Consider the following 14,605-nt stretch of genomic DNA (forward strand, 5'->3'; position numbering starts at 1 on the left):
ATTCATCATATATTTATTTCTTAAATGGTAATTATTACATAGTTGTATACTTGAATTAATTGTAAAGTTGATGATTTTGACAACAAGTATTAATCCATTAATTATTTCAATCAATATTTTTTAGACATGAATTTTTTTCCTTTGGATAAGTAGATAGTAAAAAAAAAAAATGAAGTGAGATTCAAATCATAAACATCAAACACTATAAAGTTTTCTATCACTATTGGACTATTACTTCAACCCTAGACATGATTTATATTCAAGTTAATAAAAAATTACTGATTTTTTTTTTTTAGAAAGAAAAAAGTGCTGAAATTTTTTTATAAATAAAGAATAAATTTTGTCCCAAAAAAAAAAAGTTTCAATTGTATGAACCAAGATAGATGGGTCATGGGTAGTTTCTCAAAAAAAAAAAAGGTCATGGGTGGGATAAGTCCCCTTTATATTTGGGCCTGTAAAGCCTATTTAAAACCCCATAGAGCTTAAGCCCACAATAAAACATATGAAAACGTTGTCCTTACCTTAATTCCATAATTTCTGCTCGCACACTCTTCTACCTATTTGACTCGTAGGATAATTTGTTGGAGGAAAAAGAAATGGTGCGGCGTTATGCGATGAAAGCAGGGAAGAAGAGGAAGCAGAGAGAAGAGAGGTATGACAGAGAAGAAGAAGTAGAAGAAGAAGTAGCAGAGCAACCAGTGGAAGATGAAGCAATTGCAAAGAAAGCTATGACAGAGAGAACAAGTGATGGGGAAGAGGAAGAAGAAAAAGAGGAAGTGAATGAACTTGAGGGTATCCCAATTGACCCGAGTGACCTCAAAGTTGCCAACAAGCCTAAGGTCATCTTCATTCTTGAAAGGGCTTCTTTGGAAGTTGCAAAAGTTGGAAAGGTATTTAATTTATAGTTTGGATTGGTTTTTTCTTTTTGGGATTTTCGTATATATGTTGTAAATGATGAAACTTTTTGATTCTGGGTTGTGTGGAGGACTTTTGTATTATGAATTTTAAGCTCTCAGTTGTTGGGATTTGAGGTTTTGCTTTGTGGGTTTTTTTTATTTTTTGGGGGTTTAAGTTCGTGTATCTGTTGAAAAAAAATTTTGTTTTGCTCACATGAGGGGTTGTTTAATTTGAATGTTTTATGGGGTTTCTTCTGGCTTGGTTGCATTGCTTTCTGTAATAATTTGTTGTCTCAAAATACCCAAAATTTGATTTTGGGTTACATGGAATAGTTTTATTATAAGTTTTAGGTTCTCAGGGTTTTGGGTTTAAGCTTTGCTATATGGATTTTATTATTGGGATTTTTTCATGGTTCGTGATTAATTGTTTCTTTTAACTTTTTTCCCACCTCTGTTTGTAACTAGTTTTATGCATACAGACTTACCAGCTGTTGAACTCGGATGACCATGCCCATTTCTTGCTGAAAAATAACAGAAATCCTGCTGAATACAGGCCTGACATTGTTCATCAGGTCAGTGGACTTTGCAATTATATGCTAACATTATGCTTCAATCATTGCTCTCAATGTGATACAATATTTCCAGCTATGTACTACATGCCACACTCTCTATGCATATAATCTGAAAAATCTATCTTGGTGGCTGCTGTCCTCGCTTCAGGATAGCTATGGTTACCTACATACTGCTAAAAACTGTTAACAGTGCTATGTCCCTCAGATAAGGCAATTTTTTCAAAATTGAGATGGCCTATGTCATCATATGTTATGCATTAGCTTTCTTCCATTTAATTTTGTATTTAATGGTTTGGTGAACCATACATGATCTTAAAGCCTTGTTGCATTCAGGCTCTCCTAATGATGTTGGATAGCCGACTTAATAAGAGTGGGGGGTTGCGAGCTGTCTATGTGAGAACCGAGAAAGGTGTCCTTATTGAAGTTAAACCACATGCTCGCCTACCAAGGACATTTAAGCGGTTCTCTGGTCTCATGTGTAAGTTCAGTTGGTCTCACCTAAACCTCAAAAAGCATGCTGATATTGTGTGTGTGTGTGTGTATTTTTGTTTGGTTTGGGAGCTTTCTTTGCTGCTTTCTTTGCTGTTTGTTTACTTTTTCTTGGCTACCTTGCAGTGCAGGTGCTACAAAAACTGAGTACTAGTGCTGTTGGTAAGCGTGAGAAACTTTTGCGTGTGATTAAGAACCCTGTAAGCCGGTATCTACCTGTCAACTCTCGCAAAATAGGTGAGGTTATGTTCTATGAGATTTCCTGTGTTATTTACTCCTTTTCTGAAAATGAAGTTAATATTTTCTTTGATATCAGGATTCTCATATAGTTCGGAAAAATTGGTTGATATAAACAAATATGTCGCATCTGCTAGCAGCGATACTGACCTTGTTTTTGTGGTAAGTTCAAAATAACTTTAACTTCACACACACACACACACGTTATCTGACCAAAACTCCTAAATCTTATTCAATACTCTGTTTTTAGGTTGGTGCGATGGCCCATGGGAAAATTGATAAGGAGTACGCAGATGATTTTATATCAAGTAAGTCTATCCAACCTTGCTTTCTTGTTTCGTGACTGTTTTTTTAGAAATTCTATATGGTCACATTCCTCTTTATGTGCTTGATAGTATCCTTCATGTTTGCCAGCATCACTTTCAATGAACTTGACATAGCCTCTTTTCTTCTGTTCTTCTTTTTTCCCCAATTAATTTTAGAAATGGAGGATTTAGGTGGCTTTTGTCCCAGCTGACTACCAAAGATTATATGGCTATTTTATTAGTGTTTGGAATGCTTCTCAAGAAAATTCTGAATTTGTCAAATAAGTTGTTTCTAGATTTTCAGAAATGTATTGCTTTCTCTTAAGTTTCAGTATTTATATTTGATTAAGAAGATACAAGTATGCCTATTAAGCATGTCAATAAGTGTGTCCCTACCCCTCCCCCCAACCCCCCAAAAATAAATTGGTGTAGCATATGGATAAAAATGTGGCTGATTTGTCCTTAATCCTCTTACTAGACATACTGTAGTCGTAGCCATTTGCTACCTGTATCAGGTGGGGCAGTTCCCACCTTTTCTTTTAACCCAATCCAGGATCATCAGCCACACCATTTGTTGGGTAAAGGAAAATTGCACTGTTCTGTAAAGTTTAGTTATCTCATTTTCCCCTCTGTGTGCATTCGGTAGGTTTTCTGTGTCTTAATAAAACTGCCTCCTCAAACTCTATCATAAATCATGTTTATAATATTCTTAATTACAAGTGGCATAGAATTATGAACAGCATTGGGGAAATAGCACCAGGATGGCACAATGCCAACTCTGCCCTGAACTCTTGTTGGGTCACCTTGCATATTTCTTTTTTGTTTCAACGACAGTTAGTAATAACCCAGAGCTAACGTATTAGAAAATTTGGGCAGTGTGAATGTGCCCACGAGCATGTGTATCCATGTACATGTTCAAAGGTGTGCAGGTGACTGCCTTTGTATTATATTATTTTTTAAATTCAGTATCTTAAAACGCAGAACTAGGGAGTTGATTTAAGTCTTTGCTGGTTGTTACCCGATATGATACTGAATTATAATGACTCTAATGCAATCTTGAATATCAAGGGCACTTACAAGGAGGATTTTAAGGTTATTTGACAACTTATTAATTGCTTAGTTAGTCTGAACTGCAAAAATAAATTGTCATACTACTTGTGTACTTCTGAGACATTGTTTACGGCTTAGTAAAACTACATTTGACATTGTTTATGATATTTCCAATCAAAATGTGTATTCAAGTTTTAATTACTTCAAAGAATATACTCCTCTCCTCCGCTTTCTCTTTATAGTCAAATAAGGTCCAAAGCTGCTTGCAAGTCAACATGAAATATTTATACTGGAACAAATTAAGATAGTCAGATGATATAGCTCATATGATTATCATCATTGATTGAGCATTCAAGGTACTGAGATGAAAGTGTTCCATAATTACCATTTTTAACAATGCTAGATAACACGTGCCTTCAACTCTGTTTTTCATATTTGGTTATTGCTGTACTGAGGCTTCTTTTTTTTTTTTTTTTTTTTTTGCTGAAAGAAAACATTAGGATAGAAACCTGTGGGTCTATTAGCATTCTCTAATCATTTTATTTTGCTTTCGCAAACAGTGTCCAATTAAATCATTGGCCTGTCTTCTGGATCAAGAAAAATTATGTTCCAACTGTAACTAACTTACCTCTCGTTTTGGCAGTTTCTGGTTACCCTCTGAGTGCTGCATACTGTATTACAATGATTACCAATGCCTTGGAGACGAAGTATAATATATTGTGAACGACACTCAATGCTGTTATTTGACAACCATATGTATTATTTGGAAAGTCTTAAATTCATTGATTTTCATGTAGTACATGTAATCTAGAGTGCAGTGCTTTGAGGAACTTCAGCAATTTTGATTTAGGAATTATATAATTGTTGTCAGCTATTTGAAGGATTCAGGTTGGCATTTTCTTTTACGTTGTGGTTCTGATAGAAATTTTCTTTTCTTCTCCCCTTTTATTTGCTTATTTATTTTGTTTGTGGATCTGGTAGTATATTGAGAATTGAGAAATGTCAGAATCCCATATAATAACGCAATTTAACTTCATTTTTTTAATCTATAATAGAACATAAACGAAAAGAATCAGCTGCTTGGTGAAAAAAAATATAAAGAAAAATTGTAACATGGATAGTAACTATATCTTCATCTACAAAAACAAAAAACAAAACAAAAACAAAAACAAAACAAAAAATCTCATCTAAACTGAGATTAGGTGTACTACAAACATGTCAGCAATAAAATTACAGACATAATGGAAAACACTGGTTTCAATGGCTTTTCAATTTGCAATTACTATACCCACCCTCTTCTTCACCGATATATAAACAGGTATATGCATACGGAGGATATGAGCATGGGAAAGCATATAGAAAGTGGATTCAGAGTTTTGAGAATGATATACTTATATTTAGAAGAAAATTTCATTTTGGGTCATTGTCAATTTGGTCCTTATGTTTTGGCAGCTGACTAGCTGTCAATTTGATCAATGTTGTTTTTTTGCATTTTCTTGACAACCAAGTTCAAAAACCAAAAATCAAAACCATTCTCCAACTCCAATAGACACATATATCAACTTAGCAACTAAACAAACCCTAATTTGAACTCAGAATGACTTCAAATTGAAAATAACATAACTTGGATCAAATTGATAAAGATTCCAAGTAGGGATTATAATAATATTTTCGCCGCCTTGTATTTATATATAGGGTGGAGTTTTTTGGTCTTTGTTTAATATTTTACAAGGCATTTAAGGTAATAAATAATATATAAGACATGCGGGATTAGCTAAAATATAGTCAGGCATCCAGTATGAACCTGATTCATTTTTTAGGTTACTATTTCAAGCAAAATTAGTACGCCTTTTTTGATATAGAACGTAGAACTGTTATGAGTTCTCTCGACTCAAGAGAGCTAGCTGCTTGGGAATACTGAACCCCTACATACATGCATACTTACCCTGTTACCCAAGCAAAACCTCTCCCATTCCAAGGCTATGCTATCTTTCTTTGGCCCGTGGAAGAGATAAATACCTCGAACACTTCTAGAAGCTATATAATATCAGTGATGGCCATAAAAAACCTGTAGCCCAATTGGCAGTTTTCTTTTTTATGTTTCCACCAAAGATATTCACAATTCAAGTCCTTCAACAACCCCATTGTAACTATTGAATTATCCCAAAAAAGAAGCTAGAGACTTCTTTCTACAATGTAGAAGCACAATAATTTTTTTTTCCTTTTTTTGTCTCTGCGTGAGAATGGAATGTAGTGTAATCAATTACAACTAAACTTAAATTTATTTCCCCCAGATTACTTATCTATTTCTCAACACCAAAACGCATATTTACAAAGGATTCTAATATATACATGAACTATAATCATAATCTCTACCAGTAGCATTCTTGCATATAACAATTTTGGAAATCATTAAGTTTAATGATTTCCCTTCATTGCCCTATAGTGGAAGCAAGCTTCTTCTTGAGGTTAAGGACCTCAATTCCTTTTGAAGCTAACTGGTCCTTCAGCTTTCCAGCTGCCTCCTCAAAATTCTTGTTCATGAGATCCGACTCTTTCATTGCTTCCATGTATCTATTACGGAATGCATCCAGCTTTGCTTGTGTCCCTCGAAGTCTCATCCGAAGCTTTGCCTTTTCCTTGCTGTTGTCAACTTCATCCTGTTCAAGTACATATTGTATAAGGTGCATGCGGATAATTCTCCTTCAATGAAAAGAGCATGTTAAACTAAATGGAAAATAAAAGGATACAAACATTGAACTGAATCCTAAGTCCTTAATGAATAATGACTAGACATTTAAGATATGTGATGACATGATGCGGAAAACGGGTAATGACCACTTTACCATTGTAAGAGCGGCAACTGTATGTCCCACTAGAAAAAATCACGAAACATGTCTAGGCTAGAATGTAGGACCTTTCCATAGAAAATTTGTTTATATGAGAAGAAAAGAGGGCTTGGTACAGCTCCAGGATTGTGCTTTACAAACATATACAGGGGTGCTGGGGTAAAATGTGACTTCAAGAGGGCTTTTGTTCCAAATGAGCTTCCTAGAAATTTTGAAAGCCCCATTTGGCAATAAGCCTTAAAATGTAAAATGTACCTGAATTCGGAAATTGTGGAGACACAATGCACAGTGGTCATCTTAAACCTAACATGCTAGGCCTGCTATCAGTGGATAAATTGATAAAATGACAGCTCTCAACATGATTGAACACTTTTACATAAGAATATAAGAATCAAATCGTATTGAAGAAAATTTTACAGGAAAATGATGCCATTTTAGTTGGTCCTTCAATGCAAGAGCATAAGCATGACAACAAATAAGAGATCTACCAATTTCTTTACTAGATCTCATACACAACAATTTTCCTGTATGCATGATCCTAAATATTTTTTTAGAACTCCATTTATATATATCATGAAAAGCTACAGGCCACTATTTGGTGAAATGGTATAAATTGCAGGCGCACAAGTTCAATTTGTTAGAGTGATCATAAAATAAAATAAAAATAAAAAAGAAGAAGCTAAAGATCAGAATCTTATGCAGATTAGCCCTTCCACAACCCTATTTTGTTGGAACTAATTCACTGGCTTATGGCCATCTTTGTTTATATTTCTGATGAAATGCTAGTGGCCAAGCAAATTGGTTCAGTATATTGTGTATTAGATTGGATACACAAGTAAAATCTTTTCTGCTTATTAGTGATGGTAGTTACCACTGGGCCAAAAGTCCCTGCTTATACCCTTCAGGGTACGTACAAGGAAGATATTGAAAATGGACTACCTAATTCTTAAGGACATAAAAGGTCATAATTGTACCTAAGAATCTCAGGAATGCAGACACTTACATTGTGCATCTTGACTTCCATGCTGGAAATTCTCCCAGTCAGTTCCTCCACTTGAACATTTGCATCAGATAACTGATTATACCCATAATAATATAAGATCATTCTCAGACAAGTTGGACAACAAATAAGAAGAGAACTTTTGAACAACCTACCATGTCATTGCAATTCTTTTTCAGACATTCCATTTCAACAACATGGCTCTGCTGCTCTTCAATCTGAGTCATCAATTTATCCCTTTCCTTTGTCATAATATGAAGTTGGTCTTTAAGATTCTGCCAATGCAAATACATTTATCAATCAAACAAATATGCTACAGGTTTTCAAAAACTGATACTAGTTTTTCAGTTGCAAGGGATAATTGTTTTCTGTTCCTTTTAAACATAATTTTCTTAAGAAAATAATGCATTTGGATGAAACCTGGAAGTCATTTGAAAGTTCTGATATTGCTTCCAACTCTTTAATTCGAATCAATAAATATTCTCGTTCTTTGTTGAGACAACTAAGTTCTTTCTTAAGCATTTGCACATCCTCTTGAACACAATTCTGCTCTAAAGAAAGAATCTCCGAATCTGACTTCAACATCTGAAGCACAAAAATCAAATTAGCTATGAGTACCAGCTAGTTAAAGTGAAGCAGCATTACAACCATATATATAAAACAGAGGATAAAGCAAAAGAACTGACTTCTTGAGATTGTATGCTCTCGATGTTAGCTAATTTTAGGCCATTTTTCAGCTGATCAATCTCCAAAGACTTCTCTATGCTGCAACAACATCAAACAGAAAGATAATGGTTTGTTTATTGAGACAGTGATAACACTGATGTCAAAACCCAAATGAAAAAAGAAAAAAAGAAAAAGAAAAGATGCATTATGTCTTTGTCTGAAAACAGAAGCGTTGACGAAACTCCTCAACAAAGAGTTCGAGGTTGCAGGCAAAGGACCATGGCTATCCCTCAAAATGAAAATTGATAACCATAACATAACCTTTCTCAGCCTCAGGTATCACAAAATAATAAATAACAAATTCAGATTCATATTCCTAAACGAAGAAAAGGTCTAGGCAAACAGTATCAAACCATCTCCAAGGAAAGCAACCCCAGCTTTTTGAAAAGTTTGAGGAATAAAAAATGTTAGAAATAAGTGATTAAATCATTAAATTCCTAACAGCTTAAGTTTTTGGGACAATCAGTAATTTAACATGGTATCAAAGCTAGAGGTCTTGAGTGCAATCCTTGTCTCCTCCACTCTACCTTCAATTTAAAATCCCACGTGTTGAGCCTCACCTATTAAAAGGGAGTTTGAGCTCACACATGAGGTGGAGTGTTAGAAATATGTAATTAAATTTACCATATCCCTCTAGCTTACGCTTTTGGGACAATCGGTAATTTATAAAAAGAAAATTTTCCTATCATATTCAACATTCACCACTATCCATCCAATTCTCTGTCCCTCTAGCTAGCATTTTAATATGGGATGACAAACAACTCAGTTAAAAGTAAATCATTCAAAAAACATCTAGGCAAAGGTATCTGAACTACGATCTTTACCTGGGCAAGACATAGAAAGGCCTCTAGGCAACTGAAAGTGAGGACAATAGATCATGTTGACTATCACCACACCACCATTAAGCATCTTTTATTTTGTGGACAAGTTGAGATAATTGAGGGACAGAAATATGGAAAACACTATCCTTATACCTTCATATATGATGGATTGAATGTAATGGTCCATCTCAACCCATTATATGCATATATTATTAGTTGAATATCTATCCCAGATCTGAAAATCATGTGGTGCAAAGGTGGAACACCAGTAACACCTGTGTGAATATGTTTCACTCTTTTCATAAATATCAACAAAAGTAGATTTTTCAGAGAAAGGAGGGGGGGAGAGCATCAAGCTCGAAAATCATCTCAATTTGTCATGCTCTGTCGCCCTTACTTGTGAATGTATGGCACACTTGGGGATAGTGAGGGTATCGGGTTGAGAAGGGAGGGTTCTTACAACACCAGCCTAACAAATCTTAAGCCTTCACTAGTATTGGAACTTTACAGTGTGCTATAGAATACCATAAATACATAGACCATGGGTTTATAGAATACCCTGGGCTATCTTGGTTTTATAATACCTTGAGCTACCTTCGTTTTAGGGCTACCATACTAAGCTTAATTTATTCTAATATATACCATACCATATATTAGGTTCATTGTAACATACAATTCGTATTAGTAAAGATGTAGTTGTTTGGGGCTTTCTATAGAGGACATAGGACGTTAAGTCGAACCATGTTGATGCTCTTGCTTTTGCTTTCTCTGTCTACACCAGTTTACTTTCCACTTTTTGTTTTAAAAATCTATATATAGATTGAATGTTTTGTATTGAGACACTAAATAAATTAATATTATTTCATTGCAAAAAATAAATTTCTACCTCAAAGTGACACCATTCTAACAATGTAAAGATAACAACATACTGTCAACATTTTTATTCTTAAGTTGGGCGGTTAAAGAATTAAAGATCCTCAAGCATCAAGGAAAGGCTTCTCTCAACAGATGACATAATGTTACCCAGTATTAATGGCACAAGTACTTCACTGTATGCGGCTGAGGAGGTTTTAAACATAGTGAAAAATAGGACCACTCTCTGCAGGTTTGAGCCAGAAAGGAAAGAATTCGATTATTGCCACACCCTGCCATCTTTTACTTACTAAGGATTATTAATACTCCTCAGAAACAGCCCAGTTATTTCTATTCTCCAATCAAGGAAACTATATTACAGCCAGCAGAGCAAATATAACAAAGACCAAATTATATATAACAAAAATAACAAGGCTAAAGGAAAGAAAAACACAGAAACAAACCTGCATTTCTTCTCCCATTCTGCATTTTCCTCAGAAGAAATCAATCTTTCCCTAAGAATCCTGCATTCCTCTCTACAGGACTCCAATTCATCCCTCACCTTACAATTAACAGATGCACAATCCTTATAAGTACCACCATGCAAAGAAGACCGCAATATTTGTGCAATTCAAACATTTTAGATGAATAATAACACAACACTCTGCCACATTTTAAAAAATATAAATAACAATTTCATTGTATATACTTTATTTAGAATGTATAGAATTAGTTAAAACATATATATAGGCATGGTGAAGACAGGCCTTTCATGATAGAACAAAAGAGGGAGGGGGGGGGGGGGGGAGAGAGGGAGAATGATGCATTTAGATAAAAAGAAGAAACAAGTTGATGCAAAATTCTTTGAACTTTTATTTTGAATTCAAAAAATAGTTTTCATTTCTTTTTGAATTTGGTATTTAACATTTTAAATATTTTATCGAATTTAAATGTGGCATGATTAACTTTCCGCAATTAAAATAGTGGCTCTTGTAGTCGTGAAGGCAGTACAATTTGAATCAGATATTTTATATGGAGAATGCTATTCTCTTTGTTTGGAGGTGATTCCAAGCACCCTTAGGTGGTGATGCCTAAGGTTTTTAGGCAAATTCTAGGTGGTGAAGCTTAGGATTTGTCTTGTTTTACCTTCTTTTCCCTTCATCTCTATTTTTCCTAACCCTGTCCAGCATTGCAAGTTAAAATACATCTATACTAAAATTGTAGAATAACTTAAATCCGAAATAACAAGATCACTTAATTCTATGCTTGGACATTTTGTGTTGCTAGATCTCCTTACCCCCATGAACATGTTATACCACTTATTGTTCCAAAAAAGCATTGTTCAACTATCTAATTTCATGTTTATTCAAGGATGCTAGGATGATAAATAAGACACTGAATAAAAATAATTGGCAATACAAGTAGAAGCCAAGGACCTTATACGAGTGCCAACCATAAGAGAAACTTAAAAAGAGATACCTTAATAAATAGGTTAAATACTTAGGGTCCGTTTGGTTTGGAGGATGGAAAAGTGGGAGGATAGAAAAGATTTTAGTTTTCCTCATTTGTGTTTGATTGGAAGGGTGGAAAAGTGGAGAGATGAAAAACTTTTTTGTTTGGTTGGAAAGATAAATGAGATGATAGAAAATGGAGTTTGTATAAATTTATTAATATGTCCTTCTTAAAAATAATGCTCAATTAAGAAAAAAAAAAAAAAAAAAAAAAGAAGGCAAACAACCAACCAAAAAAAATGCAATCATCCAAAAAAAATAAATGAAAATTCATGTCCAATAAATTTAAAAAAAATTAAAATTAAAATTAAAAAGAAAAAAACATCCAAAAGAAAGCACTGTATGGTACTATGGTGAATCACGGATTCATGCACATCATCATATTAAAAAATAAAAATAAAAAATCAGAGTCCAGTGAAACCGAAAAAAAAAAAAGGAAAAAAAAAAAATGGTATGCAAACCACATTTGTTACGACCAGGTTAAGGTTGCCAAAAAATAATAATAATAAAAAGAAAATGTGGGCAATTTTGTCCAAATATTTTCTCTCCAATTTGAAGAGATTGTGTTTTGGAAGGGGAGGAGAGAAAACTTGTGGGCCCCACCAAAATCTCTCCTTTTTTCCACCCTCAACCAAACAACCAAAAACATCATTTTCTCTCCACTTTTCTCTCATTTATTTTCCATCCTCCCTAAAATCACTCCAAACAAACATAGCCTTAACGTAAAGATGGAACAAGTCCTCTCATTGCTTTGGTTTTCCAAAGATTTGAGAAACCAACAATTACATGGTGGAAAGGCATTTAAATTCTCATGCCATAAAATTTGTGGTAGGTATTTTAAATTAAACATCACGATTCTAATAAATATCAACAAACAGTGCTATCAACATCATAAAATGAATCGGCATGGTGAGCTCACACTAGACATATTCCATGTGACATGAGAAAAACTATAAATAAATAAAATGACGTCTCCCTTTCAGTATATCCTTCTATCTTAAATAAAGAACTACTATTGTAATTTGGTTTTTGTATGGAAACTTATACATTACCACTTGTCACAAAAGCTTCAAATGTTATGAAATGGTATATTTAATCATTTAACCATTACTCTAACAACCCCCCTCACGTGTGAGCCCATACTCCCCCTTAATAAATGTGGCCCAACACGTGAATTTAATCATTTAACTATTATTCTAATAGCAACATTATTGGAAGATGGAGGCAGTGTACTCAATTTTTTATCATATTTACACAAAATTGCCAGGAGGGGTGGGGGGTGATAAGTTATCTTAGAGATTAAATAGGAGTGACAATTTTGATATTCACTCTCTTTATAATGCCATCCATGGAACCAATGCTCATTCATTCCCATGAAAGAGTATTTGGTGCACAAAGGTCGCCAAAAGGGTGTCATTTTTTTTGGTCAGCTGTGTGGGGAAAGATTCTCACAATTGATGACCTCATCGAGAGGGACTTACTGCTTAGTTAATTGGTGTGTGTGTGTGCTATAGTGGAGAAATGGTAAACCATATTTTGATCCATTGTGAGATTGCTTATGATTTATGGTGTGAAGTGTTTATAATTTTTGGCATTCAATGGGTGTTGCCAGACAAAGTAGCATCCCTTCTTTTTGGTTGACGCAATTAGTTTGGTAAACATTCCTTGAATGTTTGGAACTTGGTGCCGGCATGCATGATGTGGTTAGCATTCAAGGAGCAAAAAATTTGTACATTTGAGGAGGTTATGAGACTTATTGATCAATTCAAGTCTTTGCTACTCCGTACTTTGTTTGATTGGTCTCAGGCATGGGGTTTTTCCAACTATACTTCTTTTTTTATTTCCAACTCTCTCTTAGATCTTCTTGATTTGCTTGTATTTTTCACAAGGTGCTTTATGTTCATTATCGTGAACATAGAGCAGTCCTTTTTGTCTTCAATAAATTCTATTACTTCAAAAAAAAAAATCAAACCCAAAAACACACCATTAGAGTTTTTGTAGTTTGAACTTCATTTACATTGTATTAAGTTAAGCTTTTGAAACTAACTGTGACTAACATGGTAATAAAGCTGGCTTGACTGATAGTCTAGGGTTGGATTCCTAGGAACCCCATGTGTTTCAGCATCTGTTTTGGTGTTTGTTTCAGTTTCAAGTATACATGTAGAGGGCCCACACATGGCCAGTCATATTGAATGGGCTTGCCTATGAAGGTAGGTGTTAGAGTTCCTAATAGCTCAAGCTTCTGGGACCCATGCATCTAACATGGTGCCAAAGTATGGTTGTCTATGAGATCCTTGGTTCACGTCTTCGTGACCCCCACCATTATGTTGTTTCAGTTTCATTTCTAGTACTCTTTCCACTTTTCTTTCTATATGTGCAAGGCCTGCATTTGGTTCAATGTTATTGGCAAGCCTGCACAAGAAGGGAATCAAATTTTGTGTGTGAACTTGATATATATTGTTCGGCTGGGAAGCACGGGTGCGGCGTTTGGGCCGCCGCACCCACGTCCGACGCGGCCCGACGTGGGGATATGCAGGCGACGCCGCTACCTGTGCGTCCGTGCCGCGTCAAGCATCAAAAAAATAATTTTTTCAGCGCGATTCATGCCGATTCGGCCAGAATCAGTCCATATGGGGCGCAACACCGATACCGGCGAAATCGGCCGAAATTCAAAAAAAAACAAGAAGTGCGCAACGCACCGTTTTACTTGGCCAAAAAAAAAAAAGGTGCAAACAGTGCGTTTGGAAAAAAACAAAAACCCAATCGCTCTCACTCTCAGCCAAAACTCTCATTTCTCTTCAATTTTTTTTCACTCAGTCCGGTTCTGCTCTCAAGTCTCAGCCGACCCAACCCTGCCTCTTCAATCTTCATTTTTCTTGCGCCTCTCTCTCACTCTCTGCCTTCACTCTTCAACAAGAGTTTAGCAATATATTAAAAATATAATGTGAAAAAAGTATGTTTAGCAATATATTAAAAATATAAATAATAATTTTTTTAATCGCCGCACCTACACCCTACTTTTTTAGAAATTGCCGAGTCCCGCACCCGCACCCGCACCCGAATCCCGAAACGCACCCGTGCTTCATAGTTGTTCGGCCTCTTTCTAACAGCTAAAGCTTTTGAATTTAAGGGTATAACACTTTTTTGGCAAGTATCATAGTGTCTAACAAGTTGTGCATGCAAAGCTGGAAATTAGCAAGGATGATTTGCAGCAAAGATAATGCACACAGGAAAAATTTTAAGGCTTCATAGTGTTCCATGAACTCATGAACTACAATAATACCAACAAATAACAAC

General features: G+C 35.0%; 2 protein-coding genes across 6 annotated transcripts in view; one reads left to right on the forward strand and one right to left on the reverse strand.

The window, feature by feature from the left end:
* The first annotated feature begins 515 nt into the window (after positions 1 to 515).
* On the forward strand, positions 516 to 4,491 carry LOC142608605 (uncharacterized). Its single transcript, XM_075780300.1, has 7 exons — positions 516 to 890; positions 1,376 to 1,468; positions 1,802 to 1,946; positions 2,084 to 2,194; positions 2,274 to 2,356; positions 2,445 to 2,502; positions 4,193 to 4,491. Exons 1-7 carry the CDS (start codon positions 597 to 599, stop codon positions 4,270 to 4,272), a joined length of 864 nt encoding a protein of 287 aa, XP_075636415.1. The 5' UTR covers positions 516 to 596; the 3' UTR covers positions 4,273 to 4,491.
* A 1,259-nt stretch (positions 4,492 to 5,750) lies between these two features.
* Positions 5,751 to 14,605, reverse strand: part of LOC142609648 (kinesin-like protein KIN-7O) — a 29,253-nt gene continuing 20,398 nt past the window's right edge. For 2 of the 5 annotated variants that reach the window (XM_075781290.1, XM_075781289.1), the window contains exons 28-33: positions 10,262 to 10,359; positions 8,085 to 8,163; positions 7,819 to 7,983; positions 7,554 to 7,673; positions 7,402 to 7,473; positions 5,751 to 6,209 (exon numbers count right to left, since the gene is read on the reverse strand). In XM_075781290.1, the coding sequence (XP_075637405.1) occupies positions 5,982 to 6,209; positions 7,402 to 7,473; positions 7,554 to 7,673; positions 7,819 to 7,983; positions 8,085 to 8,163; positions 10,262 to 10,359 (762 nt within the window). In that variant the 3' untranslated portion in view covers positions 5,751 to 5,981. Of the gene's footprint in view, positions 6,210 to 7,401; positions 7,474 to 7,549; positions 7,674 to 7,818; positions 7,984 to 8,084; positions 8,164 to 10,261; positions 10,384 to 14,605 lie in introns of all 5 variants that reach the window. The other 3 variants (XM_075781288.1, XM_075781287.1, XR_012839644.1) reach the window with 2 other exon arrangements.

This window comes from Castanea sativa, chromosome 9 (genome assembly GCF_040712315.1).
Source record: "Castanea sativa cultivar Marrone di Chiusa Pesio chromosome 9, ASM4071231v1".
NCBI classification, from domain to species: Eukaryota; Viridiplantae; Streptophyta; class Magnoliopsida; order Fagales; family Fagaceae; genus Castanea; species Castanea sativa.